Source organism: Sinocyclocheilus rhinocerous, unplaced genomic scaffold (genome assembly GCF_001515625.1).
Source record: "Sinocyclocheilus rhinocerous isolate Xijiao unplaced genomic scaffold, SAMN03320098_v1.1 scaffold1725, whole genome shotgun sequence".
Taxonomy (NCBI): Eukaryota; Metazoa; Chordata; class Actinopteri; order Cypriniformes; family Cyprinidae; genus Sinocyclocheilus; species Sinocyclocheilus rhinocerous.
This window is the reverse complement of record NW_015627232.1, coordinates 2586-25993: the sequence shown is the minus strand read 5'-3', so window position 1 is coordinate 25993 and position 23408 is coordinate 2586. Positions and strand designations below refer to the sequence as shown.

General features: G+C 38.4%; 1 protein-coding gene and 1 pseudogene across 1 annotated transcript in view; one reads left to right on the top strand and one right to left on the bottom strand.

Annotated features, from left to right (window-relative positions):
* LOC107723144 (neuronal acetylcholine receptor subunit alpha-2-like) overlaps positions 1 to 8890 on the top strand; it is a 16028-nt gene extending 7138 nt beyond the window's left edge. Inside the window, exons 2-7 of the mRNA XM_016531676.1 lie at positions 2023 to 2174; positions 3413 to 3457; positions 3662 to 3771; positions 5848 to 6160; positions 6608 to 7438; positions 8460 to 8890. Coding sequence (XP_016387162.1) covers positions 2023 to 2174; positions 3413 to 3457; positions 3662 to 3771; positions 5848 to 6160; positions 6608 to 7438; positions 8460 to 8585 — 1577 coding nt within the window. The 3' untranslated portion in view covers positions 8586 to 8890. The remainder of the gene's footprint in view (positions 1 to 2022; positions 2175 to 3412; positions 3458 to 3661; positions 3772 to 5847; positions 6161 to 6607; positions 7439 to 8459) is intronic.
* Positions 8891 to 9318: 428 nt separating this feature from the next.
* Positions 9319 to 23408, bottom strand: part of LOC107723458 (protein-tyrosine kinase 2-beta-like) — a 14797-nt pseudogene continuing 707 nt past the window's right edge.

Sequence of the window (23408 nt, the reverse complement as noted above, 5' to 3'; positions counted from 1 at the left end):
GGAGGGAGGAGCCATGGAGGAGGAAGGGCTGACAACTCCAGGGGACTGACCAATGGCGGCGCAGCAGCTGGCGGAGGAGCCCGAGGCAGAGATGGAGAGCCGATGAACCAGGACGACACCGAGGATCCGGAGGGCCACGGCGGAGCAGATGGCTCAGGTGACCGAGGCGGAGGCGGGGATCTGGAAGGCCGCGGTGGAGCCGGAGCGACAGAGGACTGAGGAGGAGCCGAAGGGAAGGAGGAGCCTGACAGAGGGACGAGGCGCAGCCGGAGGAGTGGAGTCCCGAGGCGACAGATGGTCAACGCCAGACCAAGGCGGAGCCTGAGGGACGAAGGGGGCCCGGCGGAGTCAGTGGACTGCCGGGCCACAGCGGAGAGGAGGGAGCTAGGAGCCGAGGTGGAGCCGCTGGGTCGACGGGCCGATGCGGAGTCTGGGTCTCAGATGCTGGAGTCGGAGGCAAGGGATTCTCCAGCCATGGTGACGATGGAGGATGGCAGACCCGCAGAGCTCGCACCGCACTGATGGTGGGCTGAGGGCGAGCAGAGGGGCTGCCAAACGACAGATGTGGAGGAGGCAGGAGCGGGTGGGTGGACGGCATTTGTGAGTCTCCGGGCATTCAGGGCTAAACTCAGGGACGAGTGCCCTCTCTCCTTCGGAGTTACACAGTCCCAGATCCATAATTAGCTCACCCTCAGCCACGGTGCAGGGGGCGGAGCTCCTCTCCGCGCTCTCACTGTCCACGGCTTTCTCCCTTGTGGCGGGCGTTGTAGCCGGCTCTCGCACCTGGTCTGACGATCCGTGAGGCTCTGGCTCTGTGGCAATCCTCAGCTCTGTCGCACCTCTAGGCGATGGCTCGTCAGTCGCAACGGGCTCAGGCTCTCTGTCAACGGTGGGCTCGGGCTTGCGCTCCGAATAAACTATTTAAAGGTCCGGTGTTCTGTCACGGTTGCCTACTGTGAGGAGCGAGGAACGAGGAGACGTAGGGAAATTCATGAATACAGTCTTTAATACTTAACAGGAACAAGGAGCACACACGTAGCAACGGGGATGGACGATAGACACTGGATCCAATGAAACACAATAGGAACAGGAACAGGAAGGAAACCAAATATGGGCATGTAACACGAGGGAAAACTAAGGTCATGGGGAGCAAAACACAACACAGACAGTCCATCTTCCAGCTGATTTTTGGAAACACAGCACACTTCTCACGTGATATTGCTGAAGTTTAACCGTGTGGAATAATTTGCCTGGAAACATTTTTGAGCAAATCCATTACAGTCGACAGATGAGAAGTGATGATGCGTGTAATTATATGATTAAAGAAATGAATGGGAGTTAATCCCCTGATGAAGCGCTTTAAAACTATATGTTTTAGTTATTTAACATGCAAATAGTGCGGTCATTGAGCCCTTGATAAATTAATAGGCTCTCTTTCCCATTAGTTCATTTAAGTATTTAAACTCTAGCTCTGTAAATTCACACACTTGCTTAATAATTTGTCATGCTACACTCAAATCTATAAGAAAACTTTCCAAATAAGCTGAGCGTGCGAAACCGCTTACAGCTTCTCTAGCAAACTGAATGTTTGGCACTTCAGTAATGAACCAAGTTCACTATAAGATGATGTAATTTACTTTACTTTTTTCATTTGCCAAGTTGTGGACAGGACAGTAGAACAAAAATTTTAAATGCATTCACTTTCTCATTATCATATGTTTTAATGTGAAAGGAGCTTTATAGAAGTCGAAATAGACTGTAGGCTATATACAGGATGTAAAATTCTTTCTGTATGCTAAGTCTAAGCATATGACATGGCTATGTGTTCTGTTCACCAAACAGTAGCAGCATTAGATGATCAAAAATCTTATTAGGTTTGTAATAAGATATCTTATTATAGATATTACTTAACTTATTATATCTTATATATATCTTATTATATATATTTTCTTTTGAAACATTTTATCAAATCTAGCACAAGTATTAGCTGTTCGATTTGAATGCCTTCTTTTATACTTGCAGTCTCTTGTTGCCAGAAGACTCATTCACACGCTGAAGATGATCTCTTCAAAAAGCTCTTTGAGGGCTACAACAAGTGGTCAAGGCCTGTACCAAACACCTCTGATGTTGTCATTGTCAAGTTCGGTTTATCTATTGCCCAGCTGATTGATGTGGTAAGTTAAATGAACTATTTTTGATTTAAATATATTTTAAAATGTAATTTATCCCTGTGATGGCAAAGCAAAATTTTAAGCATCATTGCTCCAATTTTCAGTGTCACATGATCCTTCAGAAATCATTCTAATATGCTGATTTGCTGCTCAAGAAACATGTATTATTATTATTATTATTATTATTATTATTATTATTATCAATGTTGAAAACAGTTGTGCTGCTTAATATTTTTAGTGGAAACATCCTTTAATAATTTATTTTAAAATCTTGCTGACCACAAATTTTGAATGGTAGTAAACATATTAGTTTTTTTTATGCTCTTACTGTTACTACTGTTATAAAACTAATTCTTTGTCAGATTGCAATGGAGATAAATGCAAGAAAATGTCTGAGAAAAGTTAAAGAAACAAATGCCCCTTTGTCCTGTTAGGTTACACACATTCAGACTGCTATTCTTTTCAGACCTTTAAAAAAATTTTACCAGATGGAGCCTAAACTTCACACACATCCAGAGCGACAGTCTGTTTTGGCCCAAGGTTATCTAAAGCTTATAACATACTTACAATAACAAGTACTTAAAATAACATAATATTTTTAGTGGAAACATCCTTTAATAATTTATTTTAAAATCTTGCTGACCACAAATTTTGAATGGTAGTAAACATATTAGTTTTTTTTATGCTCTTACTGTTACTACTGTTATAAAACTAATTCTTTGTCAGATTGCAATGGAGATAAATGCAAGAAAATGTCTGAGAAAAGTTAAAAAAACAAATGCCCCTTTGTCCTGTTAGGTTACACACATTCAGACTGCTATTCTTTTCAGACCTTTAAAAAATTTTTACCAGATGGAGCCTAAACTTCACACACATCCAGAGCGACAGTCTGTTTTGGCCCAAGGTTATCTAAAGCTTATAACATACTTACAATAACAAGTACTTAAAATAACAAATGCCAGTAATTTTTTTTTTTAAATTTTGTTTACAGATGTGCTGAAATATTAATTTCATAAGGCAGTAACGCCAACCTCCTACTGTATATTGCCATATTAAGGGCCCTAAAACCTTAGAATCTTGATGAATTAGGGTACATGGTCCTTGAAGGCTCCAAGTCCATCAGAAGATTAAAATTATAAGGTGTTTGTGACCTTTCTGAACCAAAAGCTTTCTGCTGGAGCAAACCCAGCATCCTGACTCATCAAATACCCACTGTCCTTCCTTCTTTTTCTCCTCCACAGGACGAGAAGAATCAGATGATGACAACAAATGTCTGGCTAAAGCAGGTGTGTGCAGCAGGAAAGTTGATATGTGGAATGGAGAGAAAAATTGTAATGATCTGGCACCGTAAATTAGAGCAAAGTTGGCTAAATAGTAAAATGATTCAATAATAATAATCAAAATAAAATTGGCAGATAAGTATAATGGTGGCAGACTTTTTGTAGTGATTTAGTTTTTAATTTCCTGAACATTTGTGGCCTCTCGCTCAGGAGTGGAATGACTATAAACTACGCTGGAAGCCTTCAGACTACGACAATGTGACTTCTATCAGGGTTCCGTCAGAACTAATCTGGGTCCCGGATATAGTTTTGTACAACAAGTGAGTAACAATTTATCTGAGCTAAACAACACTCATAAATCCCCACAAGTTACAGTAAATGCAAAGAAATCAAGCCAGAGCGCAAGATGTTAACTGTGTAGTGCTGTGTAGACTGTTTTAAATGCCGAGTTGGTTCTCAGAAGCGCACAAGCAGTGACATGATCTATAAGGTGTACTGTATGCAATACCATGCCATTGGAGTTGCACTGAAATGAACTGAAATGAACTCACACACTTCTTTAGACTGCCACCCACTATTTGAATGTGGCGCTACACCAGCCTAGATTCCAAGAACTCTCCATAGGCAGTTCATATTCATACACTGTTTAACTGCCGAATCATTATTAAAACAAATCTGTCCTGTCTGAAAGACTTAAAATAGTCAAGAAACTCCATGTAAAAGGCATCATTTAATGATGATAAAAGCTGTAGCGAATCAGCTCAAAGGGGAAATATGAATAATTAATCATAACTAGTTATAATTAATTATAAATATTTAGATCCGCTGTAAGTATTTACTTGACCTCTCAGGGTCAACTGTGTGAGTTTCTCTACCCACATTCCTTTGGGCAATAAAACCAGTGATATCAGCATTGGTTGCCATGGAATCAGAGGCTTGTTCGTTCGCAGACATCCTGGCACCCAGCATGTTTATTGGGTGAGGGGTCTGTGATTATTTGTTAATCTAATGAATAATTGATTTGTTAAATCAAATGAAAAATGGTGTGTCTGATTGGTCCAGACGCTACAAAGCCTATAAATAATTAACCACTTATCGATCTTATCTACCACTCATGTATTTATTTGTTAATTTATTTTATTTTTTTAATACTTCATTAATCCAATTATTTAACTTAAATGTACAGTATGTCATATAACTAAAATAACCCAATAACCAAAGTCCTACAACCAAACTGTGTGCATGTGTAAAATGGTTTGGAACATAATAATAATAATAATTGTTTGTTTATTTGGTTGGTTTTATTTTTTATAAGCAGGTGTGGGCGATATACCGGTAGACACAATTAGCCGGTAGAAATAACCGGTATAGATTTTGGACTATCACCTCTATTGTGGTTACACGTTACGTTGCTGTGCTACATGGACACGAAAATGTATCGTTTGCACTCGTTTTTAAGTATTGCGGTTTAAAAACACTTGTATGTGTCAAATGCCATCTTTGCAAGTATCCTCCGAAACACAGTAATTTAGGTCTTAAGTGAAAGCAATCAGCTGAGAAAGAAAACATGTGTAACAGTATATTGGATCCGGGCAGCTCTTAAAGTGACAGCAGTCTAATATTACTGCTGTCTGTCATTCATGGTAATCAAACAGAAAAGAGAAAAATCTCACTGCTTTTGACTAAATCACTTTTGTAACCATAATAAGAAGAAATATATTACATAGTAAAGAATATGCAGTGTTTTTATTCATTTGATTACTTTATTCAACTTATGTAGCATTTATTATTTATTCTACCGTAGTCTTTTTTCCCTATTGCTTTTGATTAGTTTCTTATTCTTATTTAATCTCTGACTGTTTACTTGTCTTCAGTGAACTTGGTTTTTTTTTGTGTTTTTTTTTAGGCTAGCATTAGTTTTTTGTGATATTGACACTGGTGAAAAGAATTTGAAATTTCTATGGTATCAAATATTTTTATATCATGACTTTATTTAAAGCAAAAATAATTAAATTGTTTGTGATATATATTGTTAGCGTGAAATAAAATTACTCATATTGTGATATGAGATTTTGGTCATATCGCCCACTCCTAAGGCTTCATTAATACGTTTATTTATCTTTTGTGTATATCCAAACTTGTATAACCAAACTGTGCTCATTTTATGTAACATTAAAATATAAAATATATAATATATAATACATAGAAATAGTAATAAAACATATTCATTGTTACAGTCGCTGTAACAGCAAACATGCAAGTTTTAATTGCTTTGAAGCAAATATTAAAATGTGTGAAAATTAATTTAGCTGAATTGTATGATGCATGAAACCATTTCACTGCTTTTCCTGTAGTAAAATGACATCTGATCAAATGAATGTTGTTGTCCCCTTCAGTGCAGACGGGGAGTTTGCGGTGACCCACATGACCAAAGCCCACCTCTTCCACACAGGTAAAGTGCTCTGGGTTCCACCTGCCATCTACAAGAGCTCATGCAGCATCGATGTTACCTTCTTCCCCTTTGACCAGCAGAACTGCAAGATGAAATTCGGCTCGTGGACTTACGACAAAGCCAAGATCGACCTAGAGCGCATCGAGAACACGGTCGACCTGAAAGATTACTGGGAGAGCGGCGAGTGGGCCATCATCAATGCTGTCGGCACCTACAACACCAAGAAGTACGACTGCTGCCATGAGATCTACCCAGACATCACCTACTTCTTCATAATCCGCCGTCTGCCGCTCTTCTACACCATAAACCTCATCATCCCCTGCCTGCTCATCTCCTGCCTGACCGTGCTGGTCTTCTACCTCCCATCAGATTGTGGTGAGAAGATCACGCTGTGTATCTCGGTCCTCCTCTCGCTCACCGTCTTCCTGCTGCTCATCACAGAAATCATCCCCTCCACCTCGCTCGTGATCCCGCTCATTGGCGAATACCTTCTCTTCATTATGATCTTCGTCACCTTGTCCATCGTCATCACCGTCTTGAAATTCGGCTCGTGGACTTACGACAAAGCCAAGATTGATCTGGAGCGCATCGAGAACACAGTTGACTTGAAAGATTACTGGGAGAGCGGCGAGTGGGCCATCATCAATGCTGTTGGCACCTACAACACCAAGAAGTACGACTGCTGCCATGAGATCTACCCAGACATCACCTACTTCTTCATAATCCGCCGTCTGCCGCTCTTCTACACCATAAACCTCATCATCCCCTGCCTGCTCATCTCCTGCCTGACCGTGCTGGTCTTCTACCTCCCATCAGATTGTGGTGAGAAGATCACGCTGTGTATCTCGGTCCTCCTCTCGCTCACCGTCTTCCTGCTGCTCATCACAGAAATCATCCCCTCCACCTCGCTCGTGATCCCGCTCATTGGCGAATACCTTCTCTTCATTATGATCTTCGTCACCTTGTCCATCGTCATCACCGTCTTCGTGCTTAACGTCCACCACCGCTCGCCCAGCACTCATAAGATGCCCCGTTGGGTTCACTCAGTCTTCTTGGATTTGATCCCACGGTGGTTGTTTATGCGTAGACCTGCACCGGACAGCCGTCGCAGGCAGAAACTCCTCCTCCTGCAGCGGCAGGGCCAAGGAATGACGTCACAGGTGCTTGGACCGGCAAACGCAACCCTCAGTACATCTACTAGCTGGTTCAAAGGGGAGGACGAATCCCGCAGACGCTTCTGTTATAAGGACTTAGAACTGGGAACGCTGTCCTCGGCGATCTCGCTTTCACTCCAGACCCCTTCGCACTGCCCTCTCACCTCGACTCCACCTCCTCTACAGAAATTTGGCCCCTCCTCTAGACTGGAGTTGGGCCTGGCTTCCAGGCAGCTTGGTGGAAGAGTTAATGCCACAAAGCGGCCTGACAACATGATGCCAGACAACCCAGGGTTCCCTCTGTCCCCCAGTGTCCTGCACGCTCTGGAGGGGGTTCACTACATAGCAGACCACCTGAGAGCAGAAGATGCTGACTTTAGTGTAAGTTTCTTTCAGATTCTCTAACATGAAAAATAAATGGATTTTTTATTTTATTTTACACTACTGTTCAGAAGTTTAGCATAATTTTTCCCAAATGTTTTTGAAATAAGCACACAGCATTTATTTGATCAAAATACAGTAAAAACAGCAATTTTCTAAAATAAATTGTAAAATTACAATTTTCTATTTTAATATATTTTAAAATGTCATTTATTCCAATGATGGCAAAGTTAAATTTAAAGCAGCCATTAATCCAGTCTTCAGTGTCACATGATTCTTCAGAAATCATTCTTATATGCTCATCTAATGCTCAAGAAACACATTTATTATCAAAGTTGAAAACAGTTGTGCAGCTTAATATTTTTGGGGAAACTGACATTTCAGGAGTTATTTGAAATAGAAATCTTTTGTAACATTCTAAATGTCTTTACTGACATTTTTAATCCATTTAATGCGACTTTACTAAATAAAAGTGTTAATTATTTAAAAAAAGAAAAACATACTGACTCCAAACTTTTAAACAATATTAAATACATTTTTAATTTAAATTTATTTTTTATTTAACTATCAAATTTGGCACAGAACTACAGCCTGTTCAGAACAATTTTAAACCTTTGAGCAATGATTTGTCAAGCCAATGTCAAAGTTAATGACAAACTTTTATTAAAAACTAAGAAGAGAGCCACAAATTAAGTTTGTCTATGAAAACGCTTGTATTTGAATGTATAACCATAAATATTATTGTGAAAATTAAAAGTGCCAACTGGATAAGAGACACAGTGACTTTCTGTAACTGACTACACAAAACCACTGAGGTTGTTATTTCTAATTTCTTGTTCCTCTTCGTAGTAAAAACTGCACACTAAAGAGATAGCGACAAAGTGGTTTGTGGGTATATATTTGAGTCTGTCTTTGTACCACCCTTCTGATATGACTTAAAGGGTTAGTTTTGTTATAAACTTTACTTTTCTAGTTGCATGTTGTTTTATAATCCTCTCGATTCTCTTATCTCTTCACACAGGTAAAAGAGGACTGGAAGTATGTTGCTATGGTAATAGACAGAATCTTCCTTTGGATGTTCATCATAGTATGTTTGCTGGGCACAATCGGACTCTTTCTCCCGCCCTGGCTCGCAGGCATGATCTAGAAAACACACTAGTGAGTATATTATATGAACAAAAAGGACTTCTAACGTTTAGGCTTCCACAGGAAGAACCAGCATGGGGACACAACGCCCCTTCTATAGGGAACATCACGCATGAGATTGCGTGCTGAGATTTCCCCTGCATGGGCTCAGATGCATGTTTGACATCAGGAATGTGGCATCAAATACCTGACATTTACTTAGGTCAGATATTGAGAGGAAAGCCACAAACTAAAGAAGCTTGTCTATGAAAACGCTTGTATTTGAATGTGTAACCTTAAATATTATTGTAAAAAAATAAAAGCGCCAACTGGAAATTACTACACAAATTTAACTGATTACACAAATAAAAGCACTAAGGTTGCTATTTCTCATGTCTTGTTACTCTTGATATCAAAGAGTGCACACTAAAAAGATGAGACAAAGTGGTTTGTGGGTATATGTGTGTGTGTTGAGTCTGTCTTGGTACCAACCTCCTGATATAATTTAGAGGGATGTTTTACCAAAAAATGAAATTTCTGTCATTTACAGCACTGTACTTATGTCTTTACAGAATGCCTGTCTTCTGTAAAACATGAACAAGATATTTTCAGAATTTCTTTTTTTTCATACAGTGGACGTCACCAAAACCAATATTCTTCAAAACCTCTTTTATGTCCCAAAGAGGAAAATCATTCATACAGGAATGGAATGGCATGAGGGAGACTAAATGATGACAGAATATTGATTTTGGAGGAAATTTTCCCTTTAATACAGACACAGATATAAAGACTTATATCTGTTATCTTATGTCTCTCTTGTTCTGTGGTGTATTTGGAAGTTTACAAGTAACAACACCTTTTAATGTTGTTTGCAAGCATAAAAAGCATATTTGTGCATTATGTGAATCTCTTACATTGTTTTGGTCTACAATATAAACACATATTTAATAAGACAAGATGTCCAGAGGAATGTTAGGTTGTGTACTGTAGAGGATTCAGCAAGCTATGTTATTAACATTTGTACAAGACTTTTCTCAAAAGAAAATCTAGAATCAAAGTACACAAAAATGCTTGGGGGTTATTCCAGAAAGTAGGTTAAGTATAGTTCATGGATAAGTACATGAATAACCTCAACTTTCAGTTCCAAAACGAGGTAACTTTCAGGTTAAGTAGCTTTAACAACAAATTCTCTGAACATAATCTGCTGTGGAGCCTATTATTACTCTGGCTTGCTTGGTTTTCTAAATCTTAAATGTTTACATGAAGCACTTAACATGATATGACAGCAGTACAACAGCTGCCTGAATTTCTATTGGCTGTTTCATGTCCCGCACTGGTGTTGGTTTTGCCCTATTACTGCATTGCAATCTTATACAGATGAATCAGTCTGTCCTGTACTCAAGCTGTGAGTCAGCATGTCCCAAGCTGCTCTTCTAGTCTGCCGGTGAATTTGGGTCCTCAGGTCTGGGTTTGGCCAAATTTGAGCGCACTCGGGCCTGGTCTACAGCATCTAACAGGTTCTTGGCATCCATGGCCAAAGTGTGGGCCGCTGTCAGCATCTGTTTCTTGCACTCTTCCTTCAGAGAGGTGATGGCGTTCTGCTGGGCCAGACGCATCTTACTGATGAGCTCAGCCAAGTCCTTATTCAACAACTTCTGTGTACCTTCGATCTGAGAGAAACATTTATACTCTTGTTAAAATCTCAGCTGGAATGGAAAAGATTAAACTCACTTTTAGCGCCACATTTCACTGCATTGATTTGAACCAAGCATTTTAAGTTTTACAAAAACTTGCAGACATTATATGAAATCAGGATGCAGAAACAGTTTCAAACAGGACAAATACTACCTCTATTTTACAGGAAACATGCAGAGTTGGTAATATATCATCCACACTGTTGATCAGATTTCTTAACGAGAGTCCAACAGTCTGTAGACAAAAACGTTAAAATGACAGTATGTGAAGCTATTAATGGAAATATTGTGCAAAAACGGTATCAGATTTAAATCAATGCTTTTGTTTTGCCACCTTGACTGGAGAAATGTAATCAGTAGATGGCAGTGTGTTGATGTCGTTTTTCAGCTGCACTACCACTTTCACTATGTCCATGACACACTGGTACACACTGTCCTCTGAGCGGTCCAGCTCGGCTGTAGGTGCAGGCTGAAGGCACATGAAACTGAATTATGTTTCCTATCATTGTACCAGGAAAGTAGAGTCAAATATTTAAAGTGCCCCTATTATGGGTTTTGAAAGGTTCATATTTTGGTTTTGGGAGTCCCCAACAACAGGTTGACATGCATGCAAGGTCAAAAAACACTTTCATTGTCTTATAATATGCATTTATTTTTACCTTACTTGCTCAACGACTCCCAAACGATTTGCTCAACGATTCATTTTTCCAAACCCCTCCTTTGCAGTGACGCTAATCTGCGGTGATTGGTCTGAATTTCATTTCATCATGCCTGTAATGTCTGATAAAGCAGCGTTTGCGAGCGCAGTGCTGCTTTGTGTAGGCTACAGCATTACCGGGGAAACAGCTATTTTACCGCTCCAAAAGCGGCACCTAGTGGCAAAGAATGAACTTGCATTTTCATTCAACCAACCAGAAAAGACCAACAAGTGGGCGGGCAATATGCTAATGTTTCATGTTGACGTCAACATGAAACGGCTTGGGATTCGTTTTAAAAACCAATCGTCTTTTGAGAGACAATAACTTTATACACGGTGCACTTTCAGACTTAAAACTTTGCAGGATGTTTTCATTCACTTTACTGTGTTACACACTGCATGAAAGGTAATTTTTAAAAATCCATAATAGGGGCACTTTAACATGAACAACCTGCATACTGTACATACATGTAAAACGAGTCCTTACCTGCACTGCAATTCTGGGTGGTTTTGAAGGAGGTTGACGGAGTTCAGCTTTAAGTGATACAGGATACATTCGGTATAGCAGGAAATATTAATATGGCACAATAATTATATTAATTTTCTCAACAAATATAAAAATGCGATTAATTCTTTAAAATGTATTAAAGGGGTCATATGACGCGATTTAATTAAAATTTTCCGGGGTCGTCACATGTGGTTGCCGCAAGCCCGCCGGACGCTCCTTCGTCGAATCCGACGGCCGCGCCGTTCTCAAGCCCACCGGCCTCCGCTCACTCCTCCGGCCGTTCCTCACTCTAGCCGCCGGTCTCCGCTCACTCAAGGCCACCGTGTGTGATAGTCTTTCCTTCTTACCAGAAGCTTCTCCTCCTTCTTTAACCATTTTGTGTCCTCTTCCATCTGTTCTTTCTGCATCTTCAAAGTATCCTGCATGCGCTCCTTCTCTACCTGCCACAGCCGCTGAGCATCTTCCTTACTGGTCGGCCCGAAACTAAACTCACCGTCCTACCCCATGCACACACAGAAACTTAGATAGCTTCTAATGAAATATTATTAATTATTAAAACAATTTTAAAAATCCTCCTGTGAAAGCCAATTATTTTATCATTTTAAAATAAAATTAAAAATCAAATCAAATAAATAATAAAAATATTAAATAATGAAAATGCATAAAAAAGATTAAATTAATAGTGAAAGCAGAAAATTTGATAATAGGCCAAATTTTACCCCAAGACTGCGGCGACGGGGTGGGGATGTGGTTATGGCGAGGATGTTAGTTGAGTCCGCAGGTGACTGGCCTGTTGCCCTGTTCCAGCTGGTTAATCACATCACGGTTGTCCAGCCAGTGGAACGGCTGTTTACCTCGGCTCATAATCTCCCACACGCACACAGCTGGACGGGAGCAACATGAGAGGATGAAATGAAAGTGAGGGGGAAATCACATGGAAGGTTTGATAGATTTTTGTGCATTTTACACCTCTGGTGTTTAGGAATATCATATGATCCCATAAAGATAAGTAAATGTTAAAAGGATCGTTCACTCAAAAATGAAAATTTTCATCATGTACTCACCTTCATGTCATTTCAAACCTGTTTGCATTTCTTTTTTTCTGAGGAACACAAAAGATCAAAGAGTTTCAAACTGACTTCCATTTTATTTTTTTGTCTATACCATTCTTCAAAATATCTTCTTTTATTTTCCACAGAAGCAAGAAAGTCATACAGGTTTGGAATGACATGAGGGTGAATTATACTTCAGTTGCTCTATTCTTAAAAAAAGTCTAAAGCTGAAGTAACTGTGTTGGGATCATCTGTCCATGACTTTCTCCTTGCTTCAGTACTGATGGTGCATCTGGAGGGGCAGCACTCTTATGTGAAGCCATCAATCAGAGAAACTGAGTGAAAGCTCAAGATTCATAGAACATGACAGCTCCAGAAACAGAGGGCTCTCTGTCTGTCTAGTCGTGTTATTTAACCAGTGTTTTAGTGAGGGGCTTCAGAAATAAAATCTGTTGATGGCTCAAGCCCAGTATTAAGAATAATATTAATCGAAAACAAATATAAATTGCAGTACAGAAACTTTTACAGTTGTTTTATATATCAACATAATTCTTGCACCAAGAAATTAGATTAAAATGAATTGGCAAATTGTAAAAAGTTGCGACGGAAATGAAAGTCAGTTATTGTATGACAATTTGTATAAATTAAGTTTAATAGTGGCCCTGGAGAGCTGACTAATGTTTGTAAGCATAGGATGGTTAAGCATGCCAAAACTGGAAATTGGATTCATAAAAATGAATTATGTGCCCTGTGAGAATTTTACAATGACTATAAAGAGCCATGAAGGCAATTTTTTAAATACTGGTTTCTGAACACCTTTTCTGTCTTCAAATATATATAAAATATATATGCTCATTTTGGCAATATTAATTAATCAAACAAGCGAGTGTCTGTCTAAATTAATGTAACAGTGTCATTGTTTGGTACAATGGACATGTCGAAATCTGTCAGTTTTCTTCTATTCACTCACCGAACATCCACACATCACTGGCCGCGGTGAAGCGTCTGAAGTTAATAGATTCAGGAGCCATCCATTTGATCGGTAAACGAGTAACAGATGCTGCAGACATAATGCAAGGTAATGAGAAATTGCTATGCTTGTTAAACGGAATATAAAAAACCCAACAAACAATATTTTAGAAGATTTTATAACGTGACAGAGGAGTTAAGATGATTATAGTTGCAACAGAGAATGGAATGATGAATCATAAAATTATTAAACAATTCATTACTTTTATGAGTGTGTAAAACAGCTGAGGTAACCTTTGTAATATTCTTCATCCTCAATGTATCTGGAAAGGCCAAAGTCACCCAGCTTCACCGACTCAGGTGTGGCAACAAGCACATTTCGTACAGCTATGTCTCTGTCAAGCAGATCACACCAACACACACAACAAATGACAACAATAATGAAAATTTCAATTCATTAGACCACTAGTGAAAATGATTCTGTTTTGTAGCTTTGTCCATATTAAATTATATTATCAGCATAAGAAAGTGAGTGAAAAGATGGTTCATTTTACATCATAATCGAAAAAATCATAAAAAGTTCTGTTTATTTCCAGGCATGGTCTCAGACTTTTCCGCCCACTGTATGCATGTACTGTAAACAATGTGAGTGATTTCCAAGAATGCTCTGTGTTAAAAATGTAAAAACGTTACAATACATACACTAACCATTAAAACATTTGAGGTCAGTAAGATTTTATTTTTAAACAAATGAATACTTTTATTCAATTGATCAAAAGTTACAGTAAATACATTTTTAATGTTATGAAATTTCAATTCAAAGAATCCTGCAAAAATGTATCAATGTTTCCACAAATATATTAAGCAGCACAACTGCTTTCAACATTGATAATAAGAAATGTTTCATGAGCAGCAAATTGTCAGGATCCTGCCCTGTCTGTCTTGTCTCTGTTTCATGTTTCCTTGTTTGTGTTGTGTGCGAGCACATGGCTCTGTCTTTGTTGTTGTCTGCCATGTGCTCCTCTCGTCCTGCCTCCTTGTTTCCCGTTGCCACGCCCCCTTGTTTAGTCCTCGTTTGTCGTCACCTGTCCCTCTCGTTCTCTCCCTGTTTGTCTGAGTGTTCCCACCTGTTCCTCGTGTTCTTCTCTCCTTTATATTGTGCTCCCTTCCTCTTGTGTGTTGTCAGTTCGTTATTCTAACCCGTTGTCCTAACTAGTGTTTGTGCTTGTCTCGCTACTTGCTAGCCCGTCTCACCTTATATTATACGGAGTAATCCCTGTCTAATTGCTTAGTGTGTGTTTTGTTTCTTGTCTGTCCAGTCCTGCCCTGTTCTGACTTGCAGGCTGAGCTACTGGTCTTCTCCCCGGGTCTGCCACGCTGCTAGGCCTGTGCAGTACCTGATACATCACGAGTGTGGAGTGGTGAGGAGTGTCAGGCTACCATTACTTACCCCAGGCCTCCAGCTTCACTGCTCTCTGGCGGTCTGCCATCCTGGACTGGACTCTGTGGTCGTACACTCAGGCCTACCTGTCTACAAGTCATTCCCTGCCTAGTGTTTGGACTGTTCACTCCTGTCCTCACCATCTCTCGTCTTGTCTGCAAGTCTGTCTAAGTCTGTTAACACTCACTCTGCATTTGAGTCCTCCCTCCAGGTCCGTGACACAAATTAGCATATTAGAATGATTTCTGGAGGATCATGTGATACTGAAGACTGGAGTAATGATGCTGATAATTCAGCTTTGCCATAATTACATTTTAAAATATGTTACAATAGAAAACAGTTATTTAAATTGTAATAATATTTCACAATCAAATAAACACAGCCTTTGTGTACATTATAAAAAAAAACTAAAAAAAAACCTTCTTTCAAAAACATTAAAAAAATGTTTAATGTTCGACCCCAAACTTTTGAATTGTAGTATATACCGGATAATAACGAATGAAAAATATTTAAGTGCATGTTGCACCTGTGGACCATGTTCATTCCCTGTAGGTAAACAAGAGCTTTGCAGATCTGTAGGCTGAAGAGTACCAGAGTTACGCTTGTCAAACTCTGCTGATTTTTTGTCAAGTACTTCCCCAGCTGTAAAAACAAAACAAGTATTTTTAGAAAAAGAAAAAAACACATTATTAAAGTGAAGCATTACACATACAGGCAATAAAGCTAGACGTTGCACTGCCCTGAGATGCATTTTTTCAGACCCTATGGTGGTTTCTTAAGTTGGTTTATTAAATCATGCACATGTGAGTTCACTATTAGTTGACTGCTCAGGCCAGTCATTCTGTACTTGAAAAGACGCAGTGTTGTTGATTCATTCAATACTGAACTTCCTGTGAGTTTGTAAGCAGTTTATGATGGTTTTACAGAGCCTATAAATGTTAATAGAGCCATATCTATGGCATTCACTTAATTGAGTTTGCTAAATCAATCACAGCGGTTCTGGCAATTGGAATTACACTATGGATTGAAAGGGAATTTTATTGATTTAATTAAAAAGATACGTAAACCCCTCTATCTCATATAATATATTACCACCCTCCCCAAAATAATCACTCATAGTGACAACATTATTGGTCCTGCAATTTTCCAAAAGACGTGTTTTGACATATAATACAAATAAGAGTGATAACATCCAGCATCTGGGCTGTTGTTTACCTCCCCGTGCTGACACAGCTCCATGACAATCCATACAGGGTCTTCCTCAATCACTCCAATCAGTCGCACTACGTGTGGATGGTCCAGGTTCTTCATGATAACTGAATTCAGATAAAAGAATACAGTTACTCATTATTATATTTTTATATTTTATTGTTTATTTTTGCTATATTTCAAATGTTTCATATAGATTGTTTCAAAATCTGGGACCCAGATTTTCTGAAAATATGAAAACTCATGTATAAAACGGATGTATTACATAAAACTTCAAAATGTATTATGTGAAAACTATTTATTAGTATATTATTGCATCATTTTTATGACTTTCTGCTATTGTGTCATTTCACCACAGCCAACAATTTAACAATTTTGGCACTAAGTTTTTCAAAAGTTAATTCACAGAGACAACAGCAGTGGATTTTATTCATTCACTTTAGTAGCAATCAAACTTTTAAATTTAGGCTTCCTCATATATCATATAATATAATGCTTTGGGAATCTTGATTCTCTTGTGCATAATTTCTAATCAAGCTGTAATTTTGTCAAATTATGCAATCATATTTATTGTGTTTATGTGAAATACGCAAAATTATAGATATAATTTTAGCCTTAGCAAGTCAAAGAAGTCCAAAAATATTTAAAATGTTATTTCCACCACAGAATGTTATTAAACCCAATACATCATTTGAGATATGCTAGAAAAAAAACGGACAGTTCAGAAAAAAATGACAGAATTCTCTGGTGATTGATGAGTATACACACTCTTTGTGTACACAAATTTAATATGTTGTGATAATTTATAATTATCCACAAAAGTCCACAATTCCAAAAGTGGCCATAGTTGAAGAAACATCTATTGACTTTAATAGGCTATAATAAGTACCCTGAGTTTTCATTTACATACCAGCTTCACCCACGAACTTCTCTCTGACATCAGGTGCACATTCCTTACAGGTCTTCACCGCAACACTAATCTTCTCCCCATTCTAACCAAGACAATTAAAAATGGTCTATTAAAAAAAATTAACTAATCATATTAGCTAAGTCACCAATGATGAGATTTGCTAATGTTATTGTAAGACATCCAACAACATTATGCTAAATGAATGTACTGTAAAAGGAAAATCCAGATTTGACCTGCAAAAACATTTTAGTTGTCATTGCATCACATGACTAAAGTGTCTAGTACTGCTTGCCTTTTTCAGGTAAACTCCTTCATGAACCTCCCCAAAGAAGCCTTCACCCAGCATACGTTTCAGGATAATATCTTTCCTGGACAGTCCAACCTTTGCTATTTTCGAAACACATGAATAGCACATCAGTACAAACAATAATGAGCAAGTGCACGATTTTACAGTGATACTGACACTGAACACATAAAAAAACAGTTCCCATACATACCAGGTGGTGGCGGCTTTTCATCTGGGATTTCACAGTATATATCAGAGTCTGAAAGATAGATATGATGTTATCACATTGTCTTGAACTTGTTATCATAATACAGCAAAAATCAAGCTGAGTGTCTGAATTGGATTGCAACTAAAGGAGGGTCTGATACTCACTGCTGTATCTGAAGCTTTCTGTCTTCTTCCTAACAGCAGGAAAGAGTGAACAGCAATAAGGACAGTGAAATAAAGTATCTAAAATGTACGCACAAATCCATTTCACTTTGTGAATTATTCCATAAGAGATCACTTTAGAGTTATAGCAATTAATATTCATTCTGTGTTGTAGCCCTGAGGAGAAGAAAACAGAGATAGAGGAATGCTGATGTACTCACTCGGAGGGAATTTCAGGAAGAGAGTTGTGCAACTGCACACCTAAGACAGCGAAGATAAATCTCAGTTTGCAATACAGAGAAATATGGCAATCCCCAAACCCACATTAATCACAAAAGACATGATTCAAAATGCACAACATACAGAGGAGAGCTGCCATAAACTCTCAGCATTTCAGAAAAAGTCTAGTCATTTATCTCAGACTTTTTCCAGATGACAAGAATTTAGAAAATAAATAATGATCAATTCCCTGGAAGTAGTTCACACAAGCTCTAACTCTTTTAAATGACTCTTTGTAAAATGAATATTGACATTCGCAGACATACATTAATTGGGGCTTACCTTTAGGAGATTTACTTTTATTTGGACCGACTATCAAAGATGAGTCTGTGTGGTTAAGCAACCGACAGTAGCCATCGATCAGATCAGCCATGTTCTCCGCAATGGCCAAAGATGCCACACTGATGGAAAGAGGCTAGGAATGGAAAAAAGGTCACAGTTAGTTTACCACAAGAGTGGCATTGTGCATATGAATTTTAACAACCTAATACTGAAAATTCGCAGACATACATTAATTGGGGCTTACCTTTAGGAGATTTACTTTTATTTGGACCGACTATCAAAGATGAGTCTGTGTGGTTAAGCAACCGACAGTAGCCATCGATCAGATCAGCCATGTTCTCCGCAATGGCCAAAGATGCCACACTGATGGAAAGAGGCTAGGAATGGAAAAAAAGGTCACAGTTAGTTTACCACAAGTGTGGCATTGTGCATATGAAGTTTAACAACCTAATACTGAAGTGAGAACATTCTCACCTGTTTGGCACCCTCAATTTCGATAAGTAACAATGTTCTGCCATCACTCTGTGTGTTATACTTGATACTTCGGATCTGTTTAAATTCAGCAAGGCAAACAGCCTAGGGAGAGTAAACGAGCATGAACTTGAAACAACATTTGGACAATGACAACTGGCATGAAAATAAGGAATAAATACTTGATTGGAAATTAAGTATGAAGTTGCTCACGGTGGAGTCTGCTTTGGTACGTTGCCGAATGCCTTTGGGACCAATGACTAAATCCACTGCTAAACTCCAACCTTGCTGTGTAGATTAAGAGGGACTTTAGTAAATTCAAATTTTGCACATTAAATCTTCCACTTTGAATAAACCCCAACATTTTTTAACACCTAAGTTGGAGAACTTACCACTAGCTCACAAGGAAATATTTCCTCGTCAAAGTTGGAGAATTCCCCATAGGTCTCGAAGAACTTGATCATACACTCGTCCTCCTTTAGTAATGCATACTGCTGAAACGTTTGCTGGATGAGCTTCCTGAGTTGCTTGGGCTGTTAAAACCAAAATTTTACAGTTTAGAGGTAGAATTTCAGTGTGCTAAGATCTCATAAGCTGCCACTTGTTTATTTTTTCAGTTTATTTTATCAGGGTCCTGATTTATTTTAGGGTTTATTTTGACTGGCTAGCTGCACATTATCCATGCATTTTTTCCATTCATAAAAATTTTTTAAAAAAAGATTACATAAGAACAAATCTGAATTTATGCTGAATTTAAATGTCTTGGTAAAAGGTTTGCAATTGAAAAAAAAAAAAACATCAAACATTGAACACAAACAATTTAAAACTTCAATTTTAACTCTGGAAATGGCCTGTTAAAGGAGAAGTTCATTTCCAGAATGAAACTTTCCTGATAATTTACTCACCCGAATGTCATCCAAGATGTTCATGTCTTTCTTTTTTCAGTTGCAAAGAAATCAAGTTTTTTGAGAAAAACATCCCAGGAATATAATGGACTATATAATGGACTTGAATGTAGGCCAAATTGCAAGTTTCAAGTTTCAATGCAGCTTCAAATTGCTCTACACGATCCCAGCCGAGGAATAAGGGTCTTATCTAGCAAAATGATCTGTCATTTTCTTAAAAAATAAAAATGTATAGACTTTTTAACCACAAATGCTAGTCTTGCATTAGCTATGCGATGCGCATCCGCGTCTTCACACATTACGCAATCACGTGGGAAACGTCACACGCGGTTAGTTCTTCATCTGTGTACAGTACTTCAGTTCAAAAAGGTAGGATATGGCAAAAACTTCATCTCGTTATCTCCCCCAACTTCAAAATTGTCTGACATCACTGACTACGTTTACATGCGCACGAATAATGCGATTATTTCCAATAATCAGAGTAAGGACTTAATCGCATTATGATGTTTACATGTCAAGAGCAAAGCTCTTCACTCCCATTTACATGCAATTTTCATTATACGTATTATTTGCTAAGAATTGTGGTTATTTTTTTACTGCCATTATTCACATACCCCACTGCACAGTACAAATGATGGACTCAGAAAGAGCAGGTGTGTTATTGGCCGCTGTTTTAATTTATTTACGTCTAATGCAAAACACGTTTGTATGGTTGTATTACATGCTTTTTCGGTGCCATAGAAATGTGATGGCAATTCGTTTGTCTACGCTGCCGTCGCGTTCTACTGCCCGTTTCTGGATGAGGGGGAACAGACTGGTGGCAGCGAGTTGTGTTTTCCCCAGAAATGCAATGCTTTCTGCATATTATTACAGGTGCACGTCACGTCATTCATGTATGTCATAAGCACATGCGCACTTTGGTCAGAGCGGCAATACTGCGATAAAGGTGTTTACATGCCTGTATATTCCGATTAAAATCGGCGTACGCCACCTATGTTAATACGATTATGCTTGCTGCGATTATGAGTTTAATCGCATTATTTAAATCGAAGTATTGCGTTTACATGAGGTAAAGTTTAATCGCAATATTGCCAAAATCGCATTATAATCGCATTAAGAGTGTGCATGTAAACTCACTCATTGTTACCTTTTTTTGTAAAGGGCATTTGGTTTTCTTTGCACGTTCGCTTTGTAAACACTGGGTTGGTACTTCTGCCTATGTCACACATGCGTGATAACATAACACGTGAGGTCGAGCTAGTGCAAGACGAGCATTTGTGGTTAAAAATATATACGTTTGTATTTTCTTAGAAAATGACCAAACGTTTCACTAGATAAGACCCTTATTTCTTGGCTGGGATGGTGTAGAGCCCTTTGAAGCTGCAATTCAGACCTTCAACCCGTTGGCCACCATTGAAGACCACTATATGGGGTAAAATACTGGAATGTTTTCCTCAAAAACCTTAATTTCTTTTTCGACTGAATAAAGAAAGACATGAACATCTTGGATCACATGGCGGTGAGTAAATTATCAGGAAATTTTCTTTCTGGAAGTGAACTTCTCCTTTAACAAAATAATGGCACCAGAGAAAAGTGGAAAACAAATCTAACCTTCATACTGTCAATAAGTCCCTTAGGAAAGAACAGGTCCAGACCAACATCTTTTCTAAATAAAAAGCACCATATTAGCAAACATTTAAAAAAAAAAATCACCTTTTTAAAATTACTTAAGTACAAATGAAAAATATGAACTTACTCTAGCAAGTCAAAGTTGGACCTTTTCTCTAGACCTTTGGCATTCATGTCTTTATAAAACCTCCTGAAAGACAGAACAAACCACATATGTGATGCAATGCTCTGAAATTACCTCACAATTCAATAATAATTCGTACCTAGAGTAATGTAAATTGAATTACTGAATAATTGAACATTGCTCATTTTAGTTCTGGGAAAACTCTGTTTATAGCATTGGAAATATGCACTCCGTTGCTGGTCATGAAGTCCTGCAGTTACACTGGATAATCAGACAATATCAATAAAAGCAAACAGACTATGCTTTTTGTTACCTGATCTCCAAACAGCCCAGCTGAAGTGCCATGCCGTCACTAACTTTGCTAGCATGATGCTGCATGTAGCCACAACGCACCTGCCAGAAGAGGAACAGTATTTACATGAACTGACTAACAAAACATGACCACATACAACCACAGACAGGAAGCAAATCTGGAGATGTTTGCTGACCTGTTGATAGAAATACAAAAGGAACGTCCTGTCCTCTTTTAACCTCTTCATGAAATCAGTGGGAATGTAGCGAATCCTAAGATCATATCTGAAATAAAACACACACACACACACACAACATTTATGAAACGTTCAAATAATGGCAAGTATATTGGTGATATGAGTCAAGAGTAACCACCGTCATTCTCCCTCACCTCCACTCCGCCTCGGCGTGATGGCTCTCGTAGCGTTTCTCAACCTCTCCTACAGTCAGGTCTGGATGAAGCCAGTGGAGCTCCTCAGATTTAAGGTGTTTGAGCCTCAGCCCAAAGCATCCTGGGTTTTGCACATTTGGGCCCAAACGCCCACTGATTAGAATAGACTGGATGATAGTCTAATGGATAAGCAAAACACAAGTGTTCAGACATGGCATTCCAACATTTGGCATAATATTACTAGAAATACCATAATTCAGTTTTTCAAGTCATACAGATTACCATTCAAACATTTGGGGGCTGTAAGGTTTTTCCCTTTTATTCAGCAAGGGCGCATTTAAAATGACATTTATAATATTACAAAAAATTCACATAAAGGTTCTTTTGAACTCCACAATAATATTAAGTACCATATCAGTGTTAAACATTGATAATAATAATAAAAAAAGTTTAATGAGCACCAAATGCATATTAGAAAGATTTCTGAAATGTGACACTGAAGACTGGAGTAATGACTGCTGAAAATTCAGCTTTGCTATCACAGGAATAAATTACATTTTTAAATATATTAAAATTGAAAAGAGTTACTTTAGATTTTAAAGGGGTGGTTGACCTTTTTTTTCTAGGCTTGATTGTATTTATGGGGTGCAGTCTAACATGTGTAAATCCTTCATTTTAAAAAACAAAAGCATTATTTTTCTCATAATTTACCTTTATTCTATACCGCTCTGTCCCTTCTCCTATAAACGCACTGATGATTTCCTGCTTTTATGAAGCCCCTTCCTCAGAAATACGCAATGGGCTCAGATTGGTTAGCTGGCCCAGTGTGTTGTGATTCGCTAAACCGCCAGTGCATGTCTAAATGCTTAATGGTATGTTTTTTTGTTTGTTGTTGTCTCATACTTTTAGATACGCTGTTATTTGTAAATGCTACTGCTTCTTTTAGATACGCTGTTATTTATGCATGCTACTGCTTATGTTAGCTTTTAATATACGGTTTTATCCTGATTAAAGCTTACAATACAGCTTATTTAATACAGTACACTAACCGCATGCGTGTCCATGTTTAACGCTTCTCATAGCTATGTGAAAAATATCTGTCTGTCTATAAACAAAGTGTATTATTGGAACAGTTCATTGTTGGAGCTGAGCTGTTGATCTGAATGAGAGAGAGAGAGAGAGAGAGAGAGCGTGTGCAGAGGAGGGGGACGCGAGGAACAGGATTAAGAACTGCTGCTTTAGAACATTGATTTTGAAACTTGTGAATCGTTAGAAGACAGAATCGCGATTCATATATGAATAGATTTTTACGTGCACCCCTAGTTTTCTCTTCCTCTT